We start from the raw sequence: 15,725 nt of genomic DNA, 5'->3' as shown, positions 1-15,725 counted from the left end.
TGGGACGCCTGGGCCCGTCTCCTGGTTCCTTCTCCAGGCTGTCTGCAATGTTCACCCTCCAGACCCTGTGCTTGTGGTCCGATGCAGCACTGCCTTGCAGGATCTCATTGAACATATCATCTGAGTCCTTTTCTTTCTCCTGCTTATCTGGCTCAGGTGTTCTGTGGGTGTGGAGGCGGAGACCATTAAGAACATAATGGCAGCAGCAGCTGCAGATAAAATAGGCAGAGGTACCATTGTCAGTACAGTCACAACGGAAAGCAAAAGTTAAGATTCAGAACTCCCTTCCCTTGCTCCCCTAAAGTTTTAAACAAGACGTGCTTCTTGGTACTTGTGCTTCGGAGCACAGCCCCAGCCATGGGGAGCGCGGCCGGCCAGAAATGAGGGAATTGCTCGGTTGCATGACTCTAGCAGGGTAGAGCACTGGCACTGAATACTGGCACTGGTTTTCACAGGCAGGGGTGATTTTAGCTGATATTTCACTCCGGAGGGTAACAAAGGCAGAGAGAGCCCAGCTGCTGCTGGCGTCCCATATGCTGCCGGGGCTGTATGCTGCCAGCCCATGTACTGCAGTGGTGCAAGCCGAAGTGATCGCTGAGTGACGTGGGAAAGTGTCCTACCGCAGAGGAAGAAATAAGGCTGCCATCCCTGGAGACCTTTGGCAGAGCACTGCAGAGCACCTCAAACCTCCATGAAAGTGTCATCGAGATGTCTCAGGAGGATTCAAGGGACATCCCTGTGCACATAATTAACTGCTCCACCTGGTCCCCCGCTTAACTCCAGGGGGCACTGAAAAGCAGATCGCAGCTCTAGCTCTCCTGGTCGGAACACGCCCTCTCCCAGCACGAGTCAATGAATGGCAAGGCAATAGCTGGGTCCTGCTAAGTGCCACCAGAACGGCCCTGTGATGGGAAATACAATTACTTACCTGAAGTTCCTTCCCCTGCATCAGGCTCCACAGCTGGGGCTGTGGTGGCATCTCAAACAAATCCTGGCTCCTGGCTTAGCTGTAGCCCCCGCGTGGGCTTGGAGTGTAGGAGGGGGCTCAGGGTGGGGGCAGAGGATTGGGGTGCAGGGGTGAGGGCTTCGGCTGGGGCAGTGGGCTCTGGGGTGGGGCCAGAGAAGAGGGGTTTGGGGTGCAGGCTGCCCCAGGACTATGACAGGGAGAGAAGTCTCCCCCCCAGCTCTCTTTCCTCACAGCAGCACCTGGGCTGGGTGCCTCTGCCCTGGCCGTGTCAGGTCCAGGCTGGGCTGTGGCCAGGGGAGTGGCACCTCTTCCCTGGCTGGGGCAGGTCTGAGCCGGCCTGGGTTAGGGCGCCTCTCCCCCAGCTGTGGCCCATGATGATTTCTCCCACGCTGCCCTGCTGTTTCTCCCCAGGGAGTAGAGAGCAGCATGGAGCGAGGGGACAGGTTGAGGCCCCGTCCTCTCCAGTGCCATGAGCTCCATGGGCTTTCCAACAGCCTGCCCACGTGGGCCTTGGCCCGACTCTGGGCTAGGATCTCTGGGGTTTCCCATCTAACTCCAGGCACACCCCCACTGGAAGGGCCAGCCCAAAGAGCTGCTCGAGGCTCAGCTTGTGTCAGACAGTGGGGATCAGACCTTGCGGCATCCGCCCTTCCCCTCTGTGGGGCCCCGTAAAAGGCTTCCCTGGGTGAGCAGTTCCAAGCAGCGCTGGGCTCCCCAGGCCCGGCAGAGGGCTCCTTCTCCCCTGTGTTAGAGGGTTGGGTACCAGATGGGGCCAGTCCTACCCGCCTCTCCTGCTGATCAGAAAAGGGACCCCCCCCTTTCCGAGGCTGCTTGTTCCCTGTCTTGTGCATGGGGTGAGGGAAAGGGGAGCTTACAGTTTGCGGCGGGGTGGGGGGGGAGGGGGAGGGAGAACTAGCCCAGAGATTAGATTCGTGCTCCAATAACCCCTCAGCCTCGGCTGGATGTTTAGCCAGGCGCTGGGGGGGGGGGCTGTTCTCTCTTTCTCCAGGCAGGGAGCTGTAGACTCAAGAGGAGGTCTAGGGTGGATACAATGCGGGCTCTGTCCAGGCGGAGCTGGCCCTTTAAGAGGGTGAGGTCAGCCTCACCTGTGCTGGGGTAACCGCCCCCCCCCCCCAGGTGAAGGCAGGGAGTCCAGGGCTCCTGTGATGGGAGCATGTGACCAAGAACCAGCCCTGCTGGGAGGTGTAAGGGGCAGGGCAGGAGGGAGGGGTGTGTTACCCTTGGCCCAGAGCCTGGGGGATGGGAAGCGTGTGTGTGGCCGGGTGAGTGTGATGGTGCTCAGCCAGCCTCCCTCTGAAAACAAGGGTGCTGGGTGCGGTGCTTCCCTCTGATGTTATTGGGGTGGCAGCAGCAGGGTCTGATGCTGGAGGAGGTAAGACCCTGTTACAGGCTCAAACGAGGGAGTCAGACAGTCCCTCAGCCTCTGAGAGGTACAGAACAGGCTCAGGAGCAGGGCCGGCTTTATTAACTGCGGGGCCCGATTCTAATACCTGGCAGCAGTCTGGGACTTTGGTGGCGGTGTGGGGGCTGCTCTGGGTCTTCCGCAGCACCAAAGGACCCCCTGCCACTGAAACGCTGCCGAAGACCCCGGAGCGGACCCCCCTGCCGCTGAAATGCTGCCAAAGACCCTGGAGCGGAGTCCCCTGCTGCCAAAATGCTGCCGAAGACCCCGGAGCGGACCCCCCCGCCGCTGAAATGCTGCCAAAGACCCTGGAGCGGAGTCCCCTGCTGCCAAAATGCTGCCGAAGACCCCGGCGCGGAGCCCCCTGCCGCCAGGTGAGTAAAAAAACATAAATTGCAAGGCGCCTAAGGCGTGGGGCCCTGGCGCGGGGCCCGATTCCGGGGAATTGGGCGAATTGGCCTAAAGCCGGCCCTGCCCAGGAGTGCCCCCCCCCCATTGAACTCTCCTGGCCTCTCTTGGGAAGCAGCGTGTCTGTTGCCATCTCTCTTGCACCCACCCTGTACCCTGTGGCCCACCCCCAGGGGGAGGGCTGGCTTGTTCCCCTTCCTCTGGTCTCTGTACCCTCTGCACTCCCAGCCCTCGGCCCTACAGCGTTCTCCCTCGCCTGCTCCTAACGAGTGCAGGCTCCCCTCCTGCTGGGGCCCCTAGCTTGGGTTCTGTCGTGGAGCTTCCATCCAAGGGCACCTCTCCCCTGGGCTACCCCTCCTCTCCCTGCCCCCCCCCCGACTGACCTGGGGGTGACTGGTTCTGCTGAGTGGGGGAGGAATGGGAGATCCAGTTGGGGCCCCTACTCCCCCCCCCAAAGATAGCTGCTCTCAGCGAGGATGCTGGGGGAAAGGGAACTGGGCCCCCTTTTGCGCTGTCTTTAGCAGGTTGTAAGGCAACCACTTGAGTCTCCAAAGAACTAAAAGGACCTTGTGTGAAACAGAGGGGATAGGTGGGTTCTAGCTTCCAGTCATGAGCTAAAGCCAGACCTTTGTATCTTGCTGTGTAGGCCGTGGCATAGGAACTGCCAGGTTGGGTCAGAGCCATGGCCCAGCTACTCTGATAGCCTGTCTCCAACCGTGGTCAGGATCAGCAGCTTCACAGGAAGGTGGGAGAACCCTGAGAGTGGACAACTTCAGAATAAGCTGCCCGCAAGGGGAGTTTCTCCCAGCCCCCACTAGTTTCTGGCTGCCTTCTGCCCTGAAATGAGGGGTTATAGTTGTCTATGGTGACTGTGGATGTTCCTGTGCGTATTAATGTCCAGTTGTTTGCTGAACCCGGCTATGCTCCTGGCCTCAATGATGTCTTGTGGTACTGAGTTCCACAGGCTAATCAAAGGTTAAACCCTGGCATGACCTGCTGAATCAGGGTTGTGAGAGGTTGCTGGACCGTAGGAAGAGGAGGGCAGGGGCTGCTTTCAGCTCGGCTGGGGGCTCATGGCAGGTCTTTAACCCAGGACAGTGCTGGCCTAACCCCCGAGGCATCCACTGGGGTGGAGGTGTGAGCTGGGTGGCTCCCAAGGCCAGAAGCCTTCACCAGCCTCTGGTGAGGAAGGGCAATACACTGAGCTAATCTCCTTCTGGTCCGATCCCAGCACAGGGACTAGGAATAACCCAGGGCAGAGGCCTGGCCTACCGCTCTCCAGCCTGCACTCCGCCTGGCCTGATCCCCCCCCCGCTCGACCCCAGCCTCTCCTCGTTCTAGTTCCAGCTTGTCCCTGCTCTGTCCCGGGCCAGGCCCGCGCTACCGCCCCGCAAGCGTTCATGGGGCTCTGTCCCTTTAAGAGCCTCCCTCTGTCCCCGGCCCCTCCGACTGACGTCGAGCGTGAGCACAGCTCCCCAGGAATGTATGCAAATCAAGCCCCGCCCCCGGGCCAATGGGAAGCGCCGCTCGGGCCCCCCTCGCCCAATGCCGAGCGAGGCCCGCCAGAGGGCGGCCAATGGGCGGGAGGCGCCGGCTCGCACCATATAAGGAGCGGCTTCGCCATAAAAGGCAACATTGTATCGCTTTATATGGGGGGAAAGTGGCGCGCGGGCGGCGGGCCGGAGCCGGAGCGGGTCCCTCTGTAGCGGGAGCGAGCGGGGCCAGGCCGGGAGGCGGAGGCGGGGGCCGGGCCGGAGCAGCCGGCGCGGGGCCCATGGCAGCGCCGGCCTGACCCGCCCTCGCGGTCCCTGCGCGACTCTCCCGCTCCCTCGTCTCCCTGCGCGGCACCATGTTACCCAGCCAGGCCGGGGCCGGGAACGGCGCTGCCGCCCTGCCCCGCGGCTCCGGCATGGCCATGGCCCGGGCCGCCTCGGGCCGGCCGGGGGCCGGGGCGCCGCGCGGCGCGAACGGCGGCGGAGCGGGGCCCCGGGGCCCTGGCAACGGCGCGGGGCTGGCGGGGGGCCGCTTCGAGCGGGAGCGGGACGCGGCGGCGGCCGGGGCCGGGCCCGGGCCGCTCTACAGCGGCAGCGAGGGCGACTCGGACTCGGCGGACGAGGACGAGCTGGGCAGCGGCGAGCGGCGCGGCCTGAAGCGGAGCCTGGGGGACGTGGAGCTGGGGGTGGTGGTGGGGCCCGAGGCGGCGGCGGCGGCGGCGGCCGCGGGCTACGGCGGGGTGAGCGGGGCCGTGAGCGGGGCCAAGCCCGGCAAGAAGACCCGGGGCCGGGTCAAGATCAAGATGGAATTTATCGACAACAAGCTGCGGCGCTACACCACGTTCAGCAAGCGGAAAACCGGCATCATGAAGAAGGTACCGGGGCGGGATCCGGGGCGGCCCGGGCCTTTGCGGAAGAGGGGCCCCAGTAGCCGCCTGGGGGGTCACATACAGACGGGGGCGGCTCGGGACACTGCGGGGCGGGGAGTGTCCGGAGATGGGGGTCCGGAGTAACCCCGCTGCCAGCCCCCAGGCCCGGAGCAGCCGTGGACCTGCGGCTTGGGAAGGTGCTGAGGGTGCTCCCCTGGGAGTGTCCCCGCACGCACCCCAGGGTGCCAGGCCCGGGGCGGAGTGGGAAGGGGACACGGGGGCGGCTTGTCACCTCTGCCCCTTCTGAAGCAGGGACCAGAGAACGCGGCTTCCCCTCCAAGGCTCTGCTGGGCCAGATGAGGTCCTGGCCTGGCTTTAAAGCTGCGTGGTAGCTAGACCGAGTCTGGCTGGCTGGTGGTTGGGGTGCAGGGTGCACCCCCGTGGGATGGAGGCCGAGCCCAGTGGAGGGGTAGTCGGAGGGGGTGGTTCGGGTGTGCTGAGACAGGCACGCTGGAAACACTTAGAGAGACACTTGGGTGAGGATGAGCCGGCTCTTGGGTGGCCCTGAGCCCCTACTGTAATCCACATGATTGATGATGATAGAGACTCTTGGCTCAAGGAGACCAGTCATATGGCAGCAGCGCATTGGCCAGGTACTAAACTGCCCACATGCAGCGCCTAGGGCAATACGTGTTAAGTGTTGGTGAAGGTGACGTTTCGGGGGGGAGGAGGGAAGGTGTTTTTAAAGGGGTGTAAATCCTGTTTACACCCACGGAGCTAAGTAGTATTCAAAACACCGGCTAAAGAATATTCACCAACACGCTGTAAATCGTTACTCTCCTGTTCTAGACCCGCTGTGCGCAAAGGGAAAGCGCCGTACCCAGTGAGCGGGGGTATTCTTGCCATACGCACGCTAGAGCCCTACCCAGTCTAGCGCCGACTGACCCAGCTGGGGAGAGCATTCTAGAGGCCTGAACTCTGCCACAGTCAAGACTCATTTCGCTATTTGGCCTAATTGGTCCCTAGGCGTGACCGGATGGAGCTTTGAACAGCCCTAACAGATCCCCTCCCTTGGAGTTCGCACCCCCCAACACACTGAGTTAAGCTTTGCTGCTCCCCCCCCCCCCCCCCAAGTGTTCGCCAAGCCACGCTGGGTGCATCTCTAGCTCCCTTCCTTGGAAGTCAGTCCCTCTTGCCCATAAATCCGCTTTCCGGTTTCCCAACTCCTGATGTATTTCTGGTTCTGAAGTCCAGAACAGAACATGTGGTTCCAGATGCGTTTCTACCAGAGCTGCAGAGCAGGTCTGTTATCATCCAGCCTTCACTTGATGCTTTTACAGGTGATCTGCCCTACTCCGCAGACTAGCTACAGTCAAGATCTCTTGATGCTAGCAAGCAAGAGGGGAGGGAACAACCCAAAAGTGCAGTATTGGTACTAAGGTGGTGGCCCAGCCTCTCCCCAGAAGGTACAGGGCAGACTTGGGGAGCTGGGTTGTTGCTCTGCACGTAATGGTGTGACCTAATGCTCTGCCCATCCAAACTGAGGAGTGGGTCCCCCTCCATCAGCTGTCTAGCATCTCCACTTGTGCACGTGGAGATGTGGCCAGCCAAGAGCTAGAGAAGCACTGGGAGCGCTACACCTGGCTGGCTAGCAACTCAAGGGAAGGTGACCGGGTGTAAGAGATCCCCTGAGTGCAGCCAGCCGGGTGAACAGTGTGCCGAGGGGCTGTGCTCGTCAGCACTCCACTGAATCCCAATTTACAGACGATACCGGGGAACGTCAGCGTGGGTCAAGGGCTCTTTGGCATCGGCTCCTCCGTCTCAGGGGCTGAGCTGAGCCAGTTGGGGTTTGAACCGTGGAAACGGGGGTAAGCAGGAATGTAGCAGGTTTGCAGAGGAGACACCCTTATTTAGGCTAGTCGGGACCAGAGGCGCTTCAGAGAGCCCGAGGCAGGCTGGGAGAACAATGGGGAGCCGACTCCGGGGTCAGGAAATGCGAAGTACTGGCCATTGGAGGGGGAAACGTGACCTGTTCGTACAGGTTACTGGGCAGTTCAGAGAGTGGTCAGGTGCCAGGAGGGCTCCTCTCGGGAGAGCGATTCGTTACCCTAGGAAGGAGACGAATTAGGACGTGATAAAATTTGATTAACAACGAGTGGGGCAGAGAAGGGAGACCCTTGGCCTACCCGGGTTCAAAAAGGGATTGGGCATCTCCATGGCTACCGCGAATACCCAGTGTTGTCATGATAGAGCCCTTCCCGAATTGTAACCCTTCTGCCTCCGTGCTTACGCCAGTCTGCTGTGTGCCGATGTGTCTGGGAAACGCCGTGGGCCAGTACAATGTGATCCCTCCTGGGTAGGGCGGGGAGCTGCTGGGGGCAGAGAGCTGCCTGTGAGGGGCTGCCATGCTGTGCCGTGGGCATCGGGAGCCTCTGCTGGGCCTGTAACAAACTGGGAAGAATCTGGAGCCGTGGCGGGTTGCCCTTGAGCACAGGGCTGTACCTTGCTGGTGAGGAGGCTGGCGGGGGCTGCACCTTCGGAAGCCAGCCGCTTTGATTCTGTACCACTGATGCATGCGGGGATGTTGCTGGGGATGGGCTGAGGTGGTGCCCCTGACCGCTGGCTACCCTCTGGCAGCACCCCCTTGTCCTTCCTGGCTGGTGGCACGCAGGGCACACGGGGGCAGGTGATGCCATCGGAGGGGCGGGGAAGGCGGAGTTGGCAGGGTCAGTGGAAGCAGAGCCAGCTGCTAACATGCCCTCCTTGAAGTGCAGCTAAACGGTGCTTTGCCAGGACCCCGGCCCGGTCTCCTCCAGCTGTGACTGCTGGGCACGGCTGGGGCTGCGCTGTATGTTGCTCTGTGCTCGGCAGCGTCCGGGGGGAACCCCCTGCAGTATGGTGTTTCTTCCCCGCTAGCCGGGTGCCGGTGTAACTGACCTGCCTGGAACGGGTTTGTCACCGCTCCCTGAGAGCCCGCACCAGGGATTGCCCTGATTTGACTCAAACTGCTCAGAAAGCAGGGCCGCTGCTGCCTCCGGCTTCTGGGCTGGGCCACTCCCTGGATCCTTGGGTGCTCGTGGGCCTGGCCGTGGGCCTGAGACAGCGCTGCTGCCCCCTGGGGTGCTCTGGCTGGGGACCAGTGGGGCGGGCAGCTTCCCTCTGCAGGCGGTGGGTGCTGGGGCTCAGGAAGGCGCTGGTCCTATGGCCGGGACTGCACTAGTGGTTTCTGGCCCCTTTCCCCCTCTTGCCCAGGGCAGCCGGTCCCCGTGAGCCGCTCTGAGCGTGCTGGGGAAGGCCCGTGGCCAGCCTGTGCTCCCAGGGGCTGGGTCCACGCTCCCCGTTGCAAAGGCAGAGCATAGCGCCAGCCGCCGCGGTGCCTCCGGGGAGAGCTCTGCCTGCCCCGAGTGTTGCAAATTGGCCAGTCTCGCTTTGGGGGTGGGCGTCCCCACTGGACCGGGGGTGCCTGCCTGCTCCTTGCTCCACATGCTGAGGGGGTGAGTTGAGCTGCCCTGTGTCCGTCTCGCCCACTCTGGAGGGCCACATGGGTGGGCAGCCGAGGGAAGCAGAGGTGAGTGCTGGGCCTGGCTTGACGCCGCCGTGCCCTGGCCGGGTGCTGGCGCCAGGCGCTGAGATGGCTGGGGCTGCTGGGCCAGGGGGGTAACACCGGCGCCTGGCAGCGGGGACCTGCAGCTGGTGTGTTGGGGTGGTGATCCCCCGCTCCTCGGTGGCAGGGAGACACGTGCCGTACCCGGAGCAGCTGGACACGCGGGGGGGGGTTCGGCTCCAGCCTGCCGACCTGGGGGAGGGCAGGGCCCCAGCAGCCGTGTCCGGCTTGTGCCGGGTTCGGTGGGACAGGCTCTGCCAATAAGCACTTACGGTCCGGGATGAGTGTCAGGAGCTCGCTGGCTCTTGGAACGCCGTAGCCGAGGGCCGCTGTGTCCCGTCGGCCCTGCCCTGGCCCTGCTGGCTGACTTCCCCGGCAGTGGGGTTTGAGGGGCAGGACGCGGTGGGACGTTCTCTCGGTGCCGTGGTGGCAGGACTTGCGCAGGCCGCTGCAGGCCAGAGCGCCCCCCCCGCAGGCCGCTGCAGGCCAGAGCGCCCCCCCCGCAGGCCGCTGCAGGCCAGAGCGCCCCCCCCGCAGGCCGCTGCAGGCCAGAGCGCCCCCCCCGCAGGCCGCTGCAGGCCAGAGCGCCCCCCCGCAGGCCGCTGCAGGCCAGAGCCCTGCTCGCCTCCGTCCCCAGAGACGTGACGGGAAAGACGATAGATGGCAGACGTCCCTGGCAGCCCGGCCCCGTGCTCTTGGGCTTTGGGGGTTTCCCGGGGAACTGCAGGGAGCCTGTGCCCTGCTGGGCTGGCAGGCAGACAGGACCCCCACTGGGTGCTGGTCCTGTCCTGTCCGGGGGGGCAGGGGGCCAGCTCCCTCACAGCGGGGCGGCCCCCTTCCTGCCTGGGCCAGGGATGACTGCCCTGCTCCGTGGCTGAGGCTGCCGGAGCTCTGGTGTTGCGGGGCAGGGCGGATCCCCTGGCTGTCGCCGGCTGCAGCAGGAGGATTGGCCGGGGGCACCTGTGGCCTGGGGGGTCCGGCTGGCTCGCGTGGTGTGGGTGGAGGGTTTGGAGCCGGGCAGCCCTGGTGGAGCCTAGCTCTCTGCTGCCGGGGCTGTGTGCAGCCATGGGCTGGGGGCGCTGGGTGTTGCTGGGTCGGGGAGCCCAGGCCTTGTGGGGCTGGTGCTGTGCAAACCCAGGGGGACACGGGCACTGCCCAAGAGCCTGGTAGCTATCTGGCTGTGGGGGAGAAATGGGGCTGAGGCTTGGACGAGCTCTGCCCGTGGCAGCCGTGCCCTGGGATTTGCTGGGGGCCAGGCCTCAGGCTGCGGGGGGGCGTTGGCAGGAGCAGGCAGGCAGTCGAGGTTGGCTGGCGACAGTGAGACGAGAGGGAAGTGGGGTGGGGCGGCGCTGGAAAGGGCCCTGAGGAAGAGGATGCTGGGGGGTAGTTCGGGCAGAACAGCCGGCCTGGGAGATGTTTTGGGGGGCGGCACCGACGTCCATGTGACTGGCCGGCTGAGTTCAGGGCGTCTGGCTCGCAGGTGTGGGAGGAAGCAGTGGGGCAGGCCAGACGTGGCTGAGGCCTGATCATGGCGGAGGGCTCGGGGGGGGGGGACTTTGGGGGTTCCAGTGACACCTACAGCCTCGGGCCCTGCTGGGGGAAGGCAGAGGCAGGTAACGCTGGCGTCTCCAGTGGGGGCAGCGCTGGCCCCGGCCTGTGGCCGTGCCCCACGTCGGGTGTCCGTGGCTGACCGGCGTTCTCTCTGCTGCCTTGCAGGCCTATGAGCTCTCCACCCTGACGGGCACTCAGGTGCTGCTGCTGGTTGCCAGCGAGACGGGCCACGTGTACACGTTTGCCACGCGGAAGCTGCAGCCCATGATCACCAGCGAGACGGGGAAGGCGCTGATCCAGACGTGCCTGAACTCCCCGGACTCCCCGCCCCGGTCCGACCCCACCACCGACCAGCGCATGAGTGCCACAGGCTTCGAGGAGACCGACCTCACCTACCAGGTGTCGGAGTCCGACAGCAGCGGCGAGACGAAGGTAACCCCCTCTCCTCGGGGCCCATGGGCAGGGCCGGCTCGGGCCCTGGCAGCCTGCCTGGGGTCTGCCCAGCGTGGGGACCACCCTGTTGCAGGGATCAGCTCGAAGGCTCCTCCCCTGCCCCCCAGACTGAGGAGCTCGCAGGGCCAACCGGGGCTGCCTGCTAGATCTTGGGGGGACTCACCCCTGCGGTTCCCTGGCACAGTATCCTAGGGCCTAGTCTGCTGGTCTGGGTGCTGGCCCCCCTCCGTCGCTCCTTGGGCTGTGAGCTGGGTCCCCCTCCCTGTGGTGGGGCCGTGCCTCAGTTTCCCTGGGGGGGGTGATTGGGTGGGAGTGGGAGCACCAAGCTCCAGAGGATAGTGGCCTGGCCTGGGCTGCGATAAGGTCAGTGCTGCAGTCCCCTGCCCACCTGGGGCTCACTGGCTGGGAGCTGCAGAGCCGCTCTCCCCTCGGTGGGGGGGGGGTGACAGGTGTCGCTGCCCCTGCAGCCCCCCCCCCGCAGCCCCTCGCCCTGTTATCTCTCCTTCGGCGTCTCCATGCTCTCGCTCTCATTGATAAAAATTTGATTCTGCCTCCATGGCCATATAAGGCCTGGTTTCCCTCGCCAGAGTCCCTGGCAGGGCCCCTCACATTCCTTATAAGCTGCAGCTGTCTCTTGCTTTGGGGCCGGCTTGGAAGGGGGCAGGGAGGCCATGGGGAATGGAATCATTTGGCTGGCCGGGCTGTTCCTGCTCGGCCGGCTCGGGCTCCCGCTAGCCGAGAACACGGGGCTGTTGCTCTGCCCCGGGGACTCCGAGGGGCTGGCTTGCCAGCTGGGACCCTCCTGGCTTCACGAGCCCCTGTGCCGTCCCTGTCCCCCTGCTGGGAAAGGCTCCGTCGCGGGGGCTGGTGGCAGGGGGAGATCAGCCATCATGGGCCCCCAGCGAGGGACCACGTGGTGCCGGGGGGGAGGAGGCTGAGCCGGCCGCGGCCTTGCTTCCCCAGGGTGGCTGCCAGAGCCTCTGGCAGGGGGATTGCCACCCTCTCCTGGCACCCGTGTCCCCGGTCCTGGTGGGGGTCTCGGGTCTGCGCTGGCCGTGCGGGGTGTCTGCCAGGGGATCCCCTGGCGCCATGGTGGGAAGGACCAGGCAGGCGGAGGGCCCGGTGGGGCGCTGCAGGTGGACAGGCTGTTATGCTGGGGAGGACGTAGCTACCCCCTGCTGCGTGCTGGGCGGCGTGGGCGGCTGAGCCCCAGGGGGCGGTGGGTTCGGTGTGGAAGCTGCCCCTCAAGGATGACTGCGCTGCACAACCGGACTGGGGCATTGGGAGACTCCTGTCCCCCGTCCCCCTCCATGGCACTGGGGGTTGGAGGCAGCATGCGGGGCTCGCTGGCCCCGGAGCCCCAGGCATCCTCCGCTGGGCTGCGGGGAAGGCGATATTGGCACTGTCCTGAGCAGCAGCCGCCCCGTTTCCTGCTGTCCCACCTGCTCCCCTGAAGTCGGTGGCTTCCCGGCTATAACAGCCCCCCAAGGGGGGTTCCCGGGCTCTCTGGACACACACACTGTGGCCTGGAAAGGCAGAGGAATGGTGCAGCTGAGGGGCGACCCGGTTAAAACCTTCCACCCCCGTGCCCTGCAGCTGAGCCCCTGGTGTGGGTGACCCAGGCCCTGGGCTGGCAGGCTGAGTGGGGAAGGAAATCGGGCATCCGAGGGGATCTGCTAGCACTGGCAGTAAAGGGGGCTGCCGCAGCACCCCAGCCCATGGTGGCGGGAGGGGGGCGCAGTACGCTGCCTGTCAGCGTGCCGGCCGAGCCCCTGCGGCACGGGCAGCCCCTGCACCCCCCTCTGCTGGCTTCGTCTCACACCTCGTTTTCTGCAGCCGGGGATCCTTGCCCGCTTGTCTCTCGGCCCTGCCTCTGCTGGCAGTGTGCCCCGCGCGTGGCAGGCAGGGTGACGGAGCCGCGCGGCGTGCCCAGCACGACTCCCCAGGAAGCTGAGCTGGGACCAGAGTCCTGACGCCCTGCACCACCGCCTCAGGGCTGAGTCTCCAGGGCTGCACAAGCCCTGGGAAAGCAGAAGCGTGTCTGTCACGAGCGCTCGCGCTGCAGAGCTCTCTCGGTTCAGAGGGCCCAAGGCCAGACGGGCCCATTGTGCTCATCCTTCCTGACACCTGTAAAGCGCAGCGCAGACAGCCTCCCCCAGCGGCTCTGGCGTGGGGCCCAGAACGTCGGTTCGTGCTCGAGCCGGGCTCTGCCGAGGAGATCCAGTTGTGATGTAAAGTCTCCAAGTGTCGGAGAATCCACGTGCCCAGGGTAAACGATCTTTGTTGGTAGAAGTTGACATCTTTTTCCGATCCGAATGTGTCTAGTGTCCGCTTCCAGCCGTGGGATCTTGTCTGTGTTTGCGGGGTTGGAGCACCCTGCTAGCCGAAATCTCTTCCCTGGCTACACCCTTGTAGATTGCAATCAAGTCATCTCTCAGATACACTGCCTGGCTGGGCCTCCTTCAGTCTCTGGCTGTGGGAGGTGTTTTCCAGACCTCTCTCCTCCAGGTCCCTGCAGCAGAGCCCTCTCCAGTTTGTCCACATCTTTCTTTTTGGTTGAAGTGTGGACCCAGCATCCGGTAACCGGCTCCCCAGTGCTGTATATGGCGATGACCCCCATGCTTCCTACTTCTGCTTGATACTCCCCTGCTTTGCAGCCAAGGATCTGGCCCCTCTTTCCTACAACATCCTGGCACTGGGAGCTGATGTTCAGCCGAGACCCACCCCCAGGTCCTTTTCAGAGTCCCTGCGTTCCGGAATAAAAGCCTCCATCCTGGGGCTTTGCTCCTCACATGTCTGCCCTGGTGTTGGGCTGTATTAAAATCCACGTCAAAGGAGCCCGCTTGACCAGCGATCCCGATCGCTGAGTGTCCTGTCGTCTGCACGTTTTACCGACAAGGACGTTGGATTTTCTTCCGGATCATCGATAAAGACGTTGAATAGCGCTAAGCCCGGTACAGAGCCCCACGGGCCCCCGCAGCTAGTTCTTTTCTGAGCTCTGTCGGGAAGCTGGGCCTTGGGCGGTGTGGAGTGTAGCGTGTGGCGCTGGGTCTGAGGACGGGATGTCTCACTGTTACACTAGCGCCCGGTCTTGTGATCTCCTCGGAAACGACAGCTGCCTCGTTTCCCAGAGACCCGTTTCCCCCAGGATCTTGTTGACTGGCATTAATTATACCCTCCCCCTTTAATTCTCTGCTGGTTGCTCCCAGTACCAGCTTTGCCAGGAGTTTGCCCAGGATTGATGCCGGGCTAACCAGGTTTATAGTTACTTGGGTCACCCAGTTTGCCCTGGTGTATTGGCCCAACGTTAAGGGTGGGTTTTTTGCCGATTCGCGGGCACTTCCAAGAGTTGCTGACCAGTCAGCGTCCCTGGGTGCGGCTGCGGCCGGCCTCCCACGGCAGGTGTGTGGGAGATGCGTGAACGTCCATTGAGGGCTGCCTTCTTTTGCCTCCAGCCCCCTCGCTGCCTCCTTCGGTGGCCCGGCCTGAGTGCAGGTCGCAGTGGAGGCAGGGAGGCTCCGTGGCAGCCAGCTCCATCAGACCCCAGAGAGTGACGAAAAGCCCTGGCCTGGAGTGCGTCCTGGGGCCCTCTGCACTCACGGGCCCTCCAGGGAGCTTGGCTCCTTCCCAGCACTTTCCTGTGCCGGTGCTGGGGTGGCAGCACCCGGGGAGGGGCGACGGGGACGGACGCTGCAGTACGGCCTGGGGAGGGGAGCGGAGCAGTGGCCGAGCCCTCGGAAGCGCTGGGCTGGCGTATTCACACCAGAGCGAAGCAGGGAGTGGGCTCGGTTAGTGCGGCAGAGATCGGCGAGGCGGGCAGGGGCCGTGCCCTGCGGAGCTCGGGCTGGGGGAGGATGCTGGGACTCCTAGCCGGGGGCCACTCAGGCAGCTCCAGGAGTCTCTGGCTCTCCGCTGGCGGAGCAGTGAGGCCAGTCTCTGCAGCCTGACTGCTCCCTCCCCCGGGTGCCCGGCTGCACTGAGGGGCGGTGGGTCCCTGCTGCTTTCCCCCTTTGCCTCTGGCAGTGGGCAGACCCGGGAGAGGCCACTGGAGAACAGTCAAACTGATCCGAGGGGTAGAAGCCCTGAGCAAGGAGGGAAGGTTACGAAGCTGGGCCTGTACTGAGCCTTGAGAAGAGGAGGCTGGGGAGACCTGATAAATCTTGGAAGATGCCAAGGGCTTCTGCCGCGAGGAGGGTGAGCGGTTGTTCTCCCTGCCCACTGAAGGGAGGACAGGCAGTAACGGGCATCGTCCGCCGCAGGGAGAGCTAGGTGAGCTGTGAGGAAAACTTCCTGTCGGGGTGGTTAAGCGCTGGCCCAGGCTGCCCGGGAGGCAGTGCAGTCCCCATCCCTGGGGGTCTCTAAGACCAGGGGGGCAAACCCCTGGCAGGCATGGTCTGGGGTTATCTGGCCCTGCCTCAGCGTGGTCTCCCAGGCCTCTCCCCCACCATGGGGAGCGTCCGGCCCAGCAGGGGCGTGTGCCCGGGCATGTCTCCAAGCCCCGTGTGCTGGCTAGGACCACGCGTCTGTTTGCGGGGGAGAGGGGGGCCTGGGTTTAATCCCTGCCTGCGTCCCTCGCCCCGCTCCCAGCGCCGCTGTGTGTACGGCACGTCCCAGCCGGTGCTGTGCGTTATGTTCTCCTTAGATCTCCTAAATTAAGTCTGATGGGGCCTGGGGAGCGGGGGGGTGGAATCCTGCTTGTGCATCTTCTCTAGCTGGCTGATCCCTGGGCTGGCCCGTCTGAGGAGCCTGGGGCCAGGCACCGACCATGCGCTGCAGCCTCGTGTGCCCCTGGCCGTTGTCCGTGCTGCCAGCTGTTTGAGGAGGTCTCTGCTGCGTGGGAGCTGGCGGAGAGCAGCTCCCGGAGGGGGGCCGCCGGGCTGCTGCTGAGCTCTGGGGGCGTGGGGCTGCCAGGGGCTGCAGCAGAGGGCAGCCCCTTCCCCAGCCGGAACGCCCAGCC

At 64.3% G+C, this 15,725-nt stretch overlaps 1 protein-coding gene across 1 annotated transcript in view; it reads left to right on the top strand.

The window, feature by feature from the left end:
- The first annotated feature begins 4,493 nt into the window (after positions 1-4,493).
- The window catches only part of SRF (serum response factor), a 33,162-nt gene continuing 21,930 nt past the window's right edge, over positions 4,494-15,725 (top strand). The window contains exons 1-2 of the mRNA XM_045009983.1: positions 4,494-5,166; positions 10,481-10,747. Of these exons, the coding sequence (XP_044865918.1) occupies positions 4,648-5,166; positions 10,481-10,747 (786 nt within the window). The 5' untranslated portion in view covers positions 4,494-4,647. The remainder of the gene's footprint in view (positions 5,167-10,480; positions 10,748-15,725) is intronic.

This window comes from Mauremys mutica, chromosome 3 (genome assembly GCF_020497125.1).
Source record: "Mauremys mutica isolate MM-2020 ecotype Southern chromosome 3, ASM2049712v1, whole genome shotgun sequence".
NCBI lineage: Eukaryota > Metazoa > Chordata > Testudines > Geoemydidae > Mauremys > Mauremys mutica.
Note: the sequence above shows the minus strand (reverse complement) of the source record. Positions and strands in the feature narration are given on the sequence as shown.